At 40.3% G+C, this 11,055-nt stretch overlaps 1 protein-coding gene across 4 annotated transcripts in view; it reads left to right on the forward strand.

Annotated features, from left to right (window-relative positions):
* The window catches only part of FGD4 (FYVE, RhoGEF and PH domain containing 4), a 169,468-nt gene that overhangs the window by 122,519 nt on the left and 35,894 nt on the right, over positions 1 to 11,055 (forward strand). For all 4 annotated transcript variants that reach the window (XM_023208952.2, XM_023208951.2, XM_023208953.2 and 1 more), the window contains 3 exons: positions 7,165 to 7,303; positions 10,311 to 10,369; positions 10,673 to 10,819. In XM_023208952.2, the coding sequence (XP_023064720.2) occupies positions 7,165 to 7,303; positions 10,311 to 10,369; positions 10,673 to 10,819 (345 nt within the window). The remainder of the gene's footprint in view (positions 1 to 7,164; positions 7,304 to 10,310; positions 10,370 to 10,672; positions 10,820 to 11,055) is intronic.

Below are 11,055 nucleotides of genomic sequence, written 5' to 3' on the forward strand. Positions count from 1 at the left end.
TCTGTTGCCCAGGCTTGAGTGCAGTGGCGCGATCTAGGCTCACTGCAAGCTCCGCCTCCCGGTTTTACTTTCGCCATTCTCCTGCCTCAGCCTGTAGCTGAGACTACAGGCGCCTGCCACAACATGCAGCTAATTTTTTGTATTTTTAGTAGAGACGGGGTTTCACCGTGTTAGCCAGGATGGTCTCGATCTCCTGACCTCGTGATTCGCCCACCTCAGCCTCCCAAAGTGCTAGGATTACAGGGGTGAGCCATCACGCCCAGCCTTTGTTTCTATAATTATTATTATTATTATTTTTTTAAGAGATAAGGTCTTGCTCTTGTCACCCAGGCTAGAGTGCAGTGGCCCAATCACAGCCCACTGCAGCCTTCAACACCTGGGCTCAAGCAATCTTTCCACCTCAGCCTCTCAAGTAGCTGGGAATATAGGCATACACCACCACCCTGGCTAAATTTTAGATTTTTTTGTAGAGACATGGTCTGGCTCTGTTGCCCAGGCTGGTCTTGAACACCTTGACTCAGCCTCCCAGAATGCTGGGATTACAGGCATGAGCCACTACACTCAACCAGTATATGGGGTTCCCTGCCAGCACTTTGAATATGTGGTTCTCCTGCTTTCCATCCTCTGTGGTTTGAGATGAGAAGCCAGCCATTGATTGTATTAATATTCCCATGTATGTGATGAGTCACTTTTCTCTTGCTGCTTTCAAGATTTTCTCTGTGTTTTGGCTTTCAACAGTTTAAATATGATGTGTCTGGGTGTGGACCTTTTTGTATTTGTCCTAGTTAGGGTTGGTTGAACTTTTTGCATTTGTGGATTGATTATTTTTTAAATCATTTTCAGAAGTTTTCAGCCATTATTTCTTCAAATATTTTCTGTCCTTTTCACATTCTCTTTTTTCTCTTTTTTTTAATCTTTACTCCGATTACACAAATTTTGGTGGGTTCCTTTCGTTTGTTTTGGATATGGTGTCTTGCTATGTTGCCTAGGCCGGCTTCAAACTCCTGGATTCAAGTGATCCTCCCAATCTTTCTTCTATTATTCAGATTGTATAATTTCTACTAGTCTTTCTTCAAGTTTCCTGATTCTTCTGTCATCTCAAATCTGCTGTTGAACCTATGGTGAATTTTTCTTTTCAATTATTATATTTTTCACATCCACAACCACAACTTCTGGCTAGTAGAGTTATTGGCTCTCACCCCTCGCTTATCTCAGGGATCTTCACTTCTACTGATGTTGCTGGGTGTGTGTGTTCCCCACCATTCCAAATTGAATGAGCCCTTTTCAGCCTCAGCAGAGGAGCCACCAGTCCTCACAGCCCATGCCACCCTGACGCCCCCTTCCTAGTGACTGAGCTGGGAGAGGGACAGGAGCAGCTGCAGGCTAGCATGCCACAGATTCTCACCATTCTTACCCAAAGTTCAACAATTTTTAAAGCGTAAACGGATTTCAGATTGTTGCATGCCTTTTAATCAATTTCTAAAATGCAGATATTGTTTTGTCAATTTTATCTAGCTTTATAGCTGCTTTAATTTTTTTTTTAATTTTTGGAGATAGAGTCTCGCTCTGTCGCCCCAGGCTGAAGTGCAGTGGTATGATCTCGGCTCACTGCAACCTCTGCCTCCTGGGTTCAAGCGATTCTTGTGCCTCAGCTTCCTGAGTAGCTAGGATTACAGGTGTATGCCACTACACCTGGCTAATTTTTGTACTTTTAGTAGAGACGGGGTTTCGCCATGTTGGCCAGGCTGGTCTCAAACTCCTGGCCTCAAATGATCCCCCAACCTCGGCTTCCCAAAGTGCTGAGATTATAGGCATGAGCCACTGCACCTGGCCTATAAGCTGCTTTTAACAGGGAGGATTTGCCAGTCTCTTCATTCAGCTGTAGCCAAAAGGCCTGCCTCATCCTCTTCACTCCTTTTTTTTTTTTTTTTTTTAACCTTATTTTCTTTTGTAATTAAACACTTACCTACCTTACTGGGCTCCTTTGATTTTTACTAGCTTCTTTTGCTAATTCTGAAACATGGGCAGAGCATAAAGTTTGCCTTCTACAATCTTTCTTTTCATGCTTTTCAGTGATATCTTATTCCCGCATGCCTTTAACTATCTTGCCAGATAGTTTCCTCTAGGGTTGCTGTTTCTAGTCTAGTTCTCTACTCCCAAACTCCAGGTACAAATAGCTGTGCATGTGAACATCTTGTCATCCAAACAAAGTCAACATTTTTTCCTCTTTTTAGCTCTCAAGCATTTTTCCATCTAACTTTTTAGGCCTTGCATAGAGTAGATAATTATTCTGATATGTATTGGATTTATTAGGTGACACCATTATCCTGTCATTTACCAGAGCTTGACAACTTAGCTTTATCTTTGATTTGTTACATGTCTTCATTCTCTGTATGTGTTCATTTGCCTGTGAAATATTGTATTCCAATTGCTTAGCATAGTGCTTGTTGCATGGTAAGTGCTCACTAAATGATAGTGGTGATGGTGGTGATAGTGTTAGTTATTGTCTTATCATCCTCTGAATTCTGTCTCTACAATGTCTGTCTTCTCCATATTATGACCAAACGACATGGCTTATGAAAAGAGTGGTAGATTGGGAATCAACTAACCTACTTTAGAATTCTAAGTCTGCACAGTCACTTGACCTTAGAAAGCCACGGTTTCTTCATGTAAAATATTTAGGATCAGTAATACTTTCCTTGATGTACATAATAGATTTTGGGAAAATCAAATGACATATTTAAATTTATATAATTAATATCTTAAACTTTATTAAGGAAAGCTATTATTCTCTCAACTTCTATGCCAATTTCAGGCCCTTATTATTTTCTTCCTGGTCTGTCGTAACAACTTCCAAACTAGTTTTCCCCGTCCCCCTAAAGCTACACTGTAGTAGATTAATCTAATAGAGCTCAGATCTAATGATACAACTGTCATGCACAGAAATCTACATTAGATGAAACAAATCTAAACTCACCTTGACATCATTACCTCATATTACCTTTACTGTACGTCTTCTGTTTCCCGCTAATCTTTTTTGCCGAGAAAACCTCTCTGTCCCTTTCACTGAACATACTTCATGCTTCATTACCGTGGGCCTGTTCTCTCAGGTTTCTGCTCCTGGGCTTGCTCCCTAGTCTGTCTTTTTCTCCAAAACCTGCACTCATCAGAGGTTGCATTAAATGTTCCCTTCTCTGTGAAGCCTTTAGTTACTTGTTTGCTTAAAATGTAAACACTATGTCTTAAGATAGTTTTGATGCCTTGCAGTGTCCTGATCATGGTGTGAGTTCAGTATATATTTTGGTGGGATTTCTGCTTTGTTTAACAGGAACAAGAACATTTCTTATTTTTTCCTCTCTTTTGTTAACAGCTTCCTGGAAGCAAGTGATACGGACTTAATTTTGTCCTAAGAAATGGAGTTCTATTTACAGAATTTGGTTTCTAATAAAAAAGAATGCTTTGAACTGATGAAAAATTAAAATTTTCTGACAGATAAGATGCCCAGATCTTGTTACTCTTCTTTGTGGAGTCTTTTTTAAGTTCAAAGGCAATGACATTTATCATAGCCTTATTATGAAATAGTTTCTGCTGAGTCCAAAGTCATTTAATACAGTTGTTCTTAGCAAACCTCATTAAATAGGCACATCTTTTGAAACATCTCTATAGAATGATTTAATGATGTGACTTCACAAACCCTTGTTTGTAGTGACTAATTGAAGTGGTTGTCAGCAATCTGGAATTTTCTTGCTTAAAATTCTGCTTGCTTTTTTCCCCCTTTCTGTTCTTACACCAGATTGGTAGTTCTCAACTTCAGTGTTATAGAAATATCAGGTGTTTTTTTTTTTTTTTTAATTATTATTATACTTTAAGTTCTAGGGTACATGTGCATAACGTGCAGGTTTGTTACATATGTATACTTGTGCCATGTTGGTGTGCTGCACCCATCAACTCATCAGCACCCATCAATTCGTCATTTATATCAGGTATAACTCCCAATGCGATCCCTCCCCCCTCCGCCCCCATGATAGGCCCCAATGTGTGATGTTCCCCTTCCCGAGTCCAAGTGATGTCATTGTTCAGTTCCCACCTATGAGTGAGAACATGCGGTGTTTGGTTTTCTGTTCTTGTGATAGTTTGCTAAGAATGATGGTTTCCAGCTGCATCCATGTCCCTACAAAGGACGCAAACTCATCCTTTTTTATGGCTGCATAATATTCCATGGTGTATATGTGCCACATTTTCTTAATCCAGTCTGTCACAGATGGACATTTGGGTTGATTCCAAGACTTTGCTATTGTGAATAGTGCCGCAATAAACATACATGTGCATGTGTCTTTATAGCAGCATGATTTATAATCCTTTGGGTATATACCCAGTAGTGGGATGGCTGGGTCATATGGTACATCTAGTTCTAGATCCTTGAGGAATCGCCATACTCTTTTCCATAATGGTTGAACTAGTTTACAATCCCACCAACAGTGTAAAAGTGTTCCTATTTCTCCACATCCTCTCCAACACCTGTTGTTTCCTGATTTTTTAATGATTGCCATTCTAACTGGTGTGAGATGGTATCTCATTGTGGTTTTGATTTGCATTTCTCTGATGGCCAGTGATGATGAGCATTTTTTCATGTGTCTGTTGGCTGTATGAATGTCTTCTTTTGAGAAATGTCTGTTCATATCCTTTCCCCACTTTTGGATGGGGTTGTTTGTTTTTTTCTTGTATATTTGTTTGAGTTCTTTGTAGATTCTGGAAATTAGCCCTTTGTCAGATGAGTAGATTGCAAAAATTTTCTCCCATTCTGTAGGTTGCCTGTTCACTCTGATGGTAGTTTCTTTTGCTGTGCAGAAGCTCTTTAGTTTAATGAGATCCCATTTGTCAATTTTGGCTTTTGCTGCCGTTGCTTTTGGTGTTTTAGACATGAAGTCCTTGCCCATGCCTATGTCCTGAATGGTACTACCTAGATTTTCTTCTAGGGTTTTTATGGTATTAGGTCTAACATTTAAGTCTCTAATCCATCTTGAATTAATCTTCGTATAAGGAGTAAGGAAAGGATCCAGTTTCAGCTTTCTACTTATGGCTAGCCAATTTTCCCAGCACCATTTATTAAATAGGGAATCCTTTCCCCATTTCTTGTTTCTCTCAGGTTTGTCAAAGATCAGATGGCTGTAGATGTGTGGTATTATTTCTGAGGACTCTGTTCTGTTCCATTGGTCTATATCTCTGTTTTGGTACCAGTACCATGCTGTTTTGGTTACTGTAGCCTTGTAGTATAGTTTGAAGTAAGGTAGCGTGATGCCTCCAGCTTTGTTCTTTTGACTTAGGATTGTCTTGGCAATGTGGGCTCTTTTTTGGTTCCATATGAACTTTAAAGCAGTTTTTTTCCAATTCTGTGAAGAAACTCATTGGTAGCTTGATGGGGATGGCATTGAATCTATAAATAACTTTGGGCAGTATGGCCATTTTCACGATATTGATTCTTCCTATCCATGAGCATGGTATGTTCTTCCATTTGTTTGTGTCCTCTTTTATTTCACTGAGCAGTGGTTTGTAGTTCTCCTTGAAGAGGTCCTTTACATCCCTTGTAAGTTGGATTCCTAGGTATTTTATTCTCTCTGAAGCAATTGTGACTGGAAGTTCATTCATCATTTGTCTCTCTGTTTGTCTGTTACTGGTGTATAAGAATGCTTGTGATTTTTGCACATTAATTTTGTATCCTGAAACTTTGCTGAAGTTGCTTATCAGCTTAAGGAGATTTTGGGCTGAGACAATGGGGTTTTCTAAATATACAATCATGTCATCTGCAAGCAGGGACAGTTTGACTTCTTCTTTTCCTAACTGGATACCCTTGATTTCTTTCTCTTGCCTGATTGCCCTAGCCAGAACTTCCAACACTATGTTGGAAAGGAGTGGTGAGAGAGGGCATCCCTGTCTTGTGCCAGTTTTCAAAGGGAATGCTTCCAGTTTTTGCCCATTCAGTATGATATTGGCTGTGGGTTTGTCATAAATAGCTCTTATTATTTTGAGGTATGTTCCATCAATACCGAATTTATTGAGCGTTTTTAGCATGAAGGGCTGTTGAATTTTGTCAGAAGCCTTTTCTGCATCTATTGAGATAATCATGTGGTTCTTGTTTTTAAATGCATATTCTGTAGCTGGGAATGGTGGCACGTGCCTATAGCTGCTTGGAAGACTGAGGTGGGAGGACACTTGGGCCCAGGAGGCAGAGGTTGCAGTGAGATCACACCACTGTGTGCCTGGGCAACAGAGTGAGACTCTATCTCAAAAAAAGAAGAAAAAAATGCGTATTCTCCATCTCCTTCCCCAAAGATTGTGATGTTATAGATTGAAGTGGGGTTCAGAAGTCTGCTTTTTTTTCTATTTTTTAAATTTTATTTATTTATTTATTTATTTATTTATTTATTTATTTATTTATTTATTTATTGAGATGGAGTCTTGCTCTGTTGCCCAGGCTGGAGTGCAGTGGCCAGATCTCAGCTCACTGCAAGCTCCACCTCCCGGGTTTACGCTATTCTCCTGCCTCAGCCTCCCAAGTAGCTGGGACTACAGGCACCCGCCACCTCGCCCGGCTAGTTTTTTGTATTTTTTAGTAGAGATGGGGTTTCACCGTGTTAGCCAGGATGGTCTTGATCTCCTGACCTCATGATCCACCCGTCTCGGCCTCCCAAAGTGCTGGGATTACAGGCTTGAGCCACCGCGCCCGGCCATTTTTTTAAAAATTTTTTTGTGATGGAGTCTCACTCTTCACCCAGGCTAAGTGACATGATCTTGGCTCACTGAAACTTCTGCCTCCTGGGTTCAAGCAATTCTCCTGCCTCAGCCTCAGCCTCCGCATAGCTGGGCCTACAGGTGTGTGCCACCATGCCTGGCTAATTTTTGTATTTTTAGTAGAGGCGGGGTTTTGCCATGTTGGCCAGGCTGGTCTCAAACCCTCACCTCAGGTGATCTACCCATCTCAGCCTCCCAAAGTGCTGGGATTACAGGTGTGAGACACTGCGTCGGGCCAGAAATCTGCATTTCATGCAGGTGATGGACAACTTTGTCAAAAAATATTGTCCTTGACGAAAGTTCTGTTTTGCAGTGAGTTTTTAGACTTGCTAACCTAATTTTTAAATGTTTCTTAGAAAACCTTTCTCATTACAGAAACAGAAAATCTGTGGGAGCTTAACTTTGCAGCATCACATGCTAGAACCTGTTCAGCGGATTCCCCGGTATGAGATGCTCCTTAAGGACTATCTAAGGAAATTGCCTCCTGATTCCCTGGACTGGAATGATGCTAAAAGTAAATGCTTTTTTTGTTTTCTCCCTATTATGGAATAATCAAGTGGCCAAGCAGCCTTATGGTTTCAAAGGGAAATATATCTCACAGCTACTTTAGTCAAATGTTGCTGTTAGAAGATAATTTCAATGGAAATTGTTATCATCACCTCAGTTAGGCAAGTCACTTTTGAGCCAAAATGACAAGTTTAGAGCAGTGCAAATCACATTTTTTTTTCTGGTTTCATGTTAGTCACTGGCTCTGAAATATAAAATTATAGACTTAAAGACATCTAGAATAGCAATACACAATTTCCTTGTCAGAGGAAGAAGAATACAACCATTCAGAATTACAAGTGCTGCTGTTTAATTAGATAGGTTGGTGCATACCAAGAAAGCTAAGGTGACATTCACTATGTAAAAATAACCTAAGCAGAGTTGGTTCCACCTGCCCTAACATGCCTACCATAACAGGAAATGGTGCTTTTTATTATCCAGTAACATTTTCTCCAAGAAAATTTTATTTCAATTCTGTTAGATTTCTTATTTTGCATTAGATTATAATGAAAGGGTTTTTTTTTTTAAAGGCTTACAAGTTTCAATAATACTTTACCTTTTTCTGTACTTTTATGAATCAACTGTAAAGGCATGAATGAAAATTTAAGAAATAACAGTGGCTTGATATTCAACAAGCAGTATTGGTACTTTAATGGTACAACCTTAAAACATTGCTACTTTCCCTTGTAATTTCTTGTTTTCTGTCATAAGTGAACCTTGATGAGAGATGAAGTACATAAAACATTTTTTGTCTTGGATCCTTAACCTTTTCTTTTTTAATTATTATTACTATTTTGAGACAGAGTCTCACTCTGTTGCCCAGGCTAGAGTGCAACGGCACGATCTTGGCTCACTGCAACCTCCACCTCCCGAGTTCAAGCCATTCAGCTAATTTTTGTAGTTTTAATAGAGACGGGTTTTCACCATGTTGGCCAGGCTGGTCTTAAACTCCTGACTTCAGATGATCCACCTACCTCGGCCTCCCAAAGTGCTGGGATTACAGGCATGAGCCACTGCTCCTGGCCCTGATCCTTAGTCTTTTCTAGAACACAGGCTGTCTCAGATGTGTTTCTCCCACCATTTGAGTGACTCTGACCACAGAAACTTCACTTCTCCATTCGCCCCTTCCATAGTGTAGAATGAACTCAACTTGCCATCTCCTCAAACCAACTACTTCCTGGGAACTCTGCCCTGTCTACATTTCTATCCATCTCACCTGACTGCTTGATTTGAGTGGCAGATCTAGTGGTGGGGGTGGGGGTGGAAACACCACTGCTCTTCCTCAAACTCATCTCTAGAGCAGTGGCTTCATCCCATCTTATTTTGTCTTCCTATATCCTGGATCCTGTATCAAGTGCACAGCATCGCCCACATCAGAATAGTTTTTTAAAATGTAAATTAAAATTCAGTTTCTTCTATACTCAGACTTTGGTATCCCCTTAGATGCCCATGTCAAAAATGAAAAAGTTGGTGACATGGTATAGCATTTTATTCCTTTTTGTTTGTTTGTTTTTCATTGCTACTTACACTAAAATTCTAAAGAGATCACAGAAGAAGGGCTTTTGGTGACCTAAAAGTAGAAGTGAAAGCAGCAAAAGTGCATTCCGTCCAGCAGTGCACAGAAGACAAAAAAAATGTAGTTGAAAAGTCTCAGGGTTGTTGTGGTAACAGAATTAGGCAGGCCAGTATTCACAAAACAAAAAAGAAAGGAAGAAAACAGGACATGATTTAGGATTGAGAGGTTTTCCCTGGGGTCAGTCCCACAAGAGGTCTCGGCATCCACAGCACTTCACCAGCAGCCCCTGGAGCTCTTATGATGTCCACACCAAAGAGTTCCCATTCCCAGCTGCCCCAGCAACAAAACCCTCCAACACTGGCCTCAGAAGATTCCCTTTCACCCGACCCAGGCTAGAATTGTGAATGTATTTTCCCAAAAAAAGTAGGCTATGCTTAGTGGTTAATTTGCTCATACAACTAGTAAAATACTTACTACTCCTGAAATATTTTAGAACTTTTGAGTCAGAAACCTGGGTTTAAATCTGGCCCTCCAATAGCATAGCTGTGTGACCTCAGCCAAGTTGTATTACTTCCCCATTTCATTCATCTGCCAAATGAAGCTAAAATACTTAACGGTTTAAGGCTGTGTAAGAATTGATCCTGTAAGTATCTGGCAAAGTACCTAGTATGGAGTTAGTGTACGCTGTAAGTTTCAAAGTCTTTGAGTATAGAAGAAACTGAATTTTTGTTTACATTTTGGAGAACTATTCTGATTTGGGCAATTCTGTGCACTCAATACAGGATCCAGGATGGGGGAGACAAAATAAGTTGGGCTAGGGCCACAGCTCAAGAGATGAACTAAGGAAAAGCAGTGATGTTTCTATCTCTGCTTATTAATTTTGATGGTTCATTAGGGATTAATTAAACCTGTGAGCCTAATCATCGTGTACGACTTTTCATAAGGAAATACGAAGTTTCAAGTAATCTGCTTACAAATGAACTTTAGAAAGTATACCGTTTATAAATGGAAAATGCCGGGCCGGGCGCGGTGGCTCAACCCTGTAATCCCAGCACTTTGGGAGGCCGAGACGGGCGGATCACGAGGTCAGGAGATCGAGACCATCCTGGCTAACACAGTGAAACCCCGTCTGTACTAAAAAATACAAAAATCTAGCCGGGCGAGGTGGTGGGCGCCTGTAGTCCCAGCTACTCCGGACGCTGAGGCAGGAGAATGGCGGGAACCCGGGAGGCGGAGCTTGCAGTGAGCTGAGATCCAGCCACTGCACTCCAGCCTGGGCAACAGAGCGAGACTCTGTCTCAAAATAAAATAAAATAAAATAAAATAAAATAAATGGAAAATGCCACTATTTTTGTTGTATCTTTCGTCTCAGACTTCTTAATTTAGTAAGTTATTCAGCTATATAGAAGCACAGAAAGGATAAAGCATATTTATTTACTTTTCTTTTTTTCCCATTTAGAATCACTTGAAATTATATCTACAGCAGCAAGCCATTCTAATAGTGCAATAAGAAAAATGGTAAGTGGTTTTCGGAGGAGAGAGGAGCCTTCTGATTAGACAATTATCAATAATACTGCCTCAATACTATGTAGATTTGGACCCAAGTGAATTGAAATAGATGAACCAAAAAGAATGTTTATGAAATGTTTAATGTTATCTGGAATAACTCTCTGAACTTGCTAATAACTGATGGAATTTATATCAAAATGTATGCTTACTCCTAATCCCTTCTGAATTTACATTTTAGTTAAGGTCATAGTATTATTAAAGCTACTAGGTTGAAACCTGCCTGTATGTGATCTTGCTGTTTTAATTTCCTAGGAGAACCTAAAGAAACTCTTAGAGATTTATGAAATGTTGGGAGAAGAAGAAGACATTGTAAACCCTTCAAATGAACTAATAAAAGAAGGACAGATCCTCAAACTAGCTGCTCGGAACACATCAGCACAAGAACGCTACCTTTTCTTAGTGAGTATTATAGTGTTGCAAGTCATGTAAGAACTATAGGCTGGGCGTGGTGGCTCACACCTGTAATCCCAGCACTTTGGGAGGCTGAGGCGGGCAGATCATGAGGTTAGGAGATAGAGACCATCCTGGCTAACACGGTGAAACCCCGTCTCTACTAAAAATACAAAAAATTAGCCAGACATGGTGGCAGGCGCCTGTAGTCCCAGCTACTTGGGAGGCTGAGGCAGGAGAATGGC

This window comes from Piliocolobus tephrosceles, chromosome 10 (assembly GCF_002776525.5).
Source record: "Piliocolobus tephrosceles isolate RC106 chromosome 10, ASM277652v3, whole genome shotgun sequence".
Taxonomy (NCBI): domain Eukaryota; kingdom Metazoa; phylum Chordata; class Mammalia; order Primates; family Cercopithecidae; genus Piliocolobus; species Piliocolobus tephrosceles.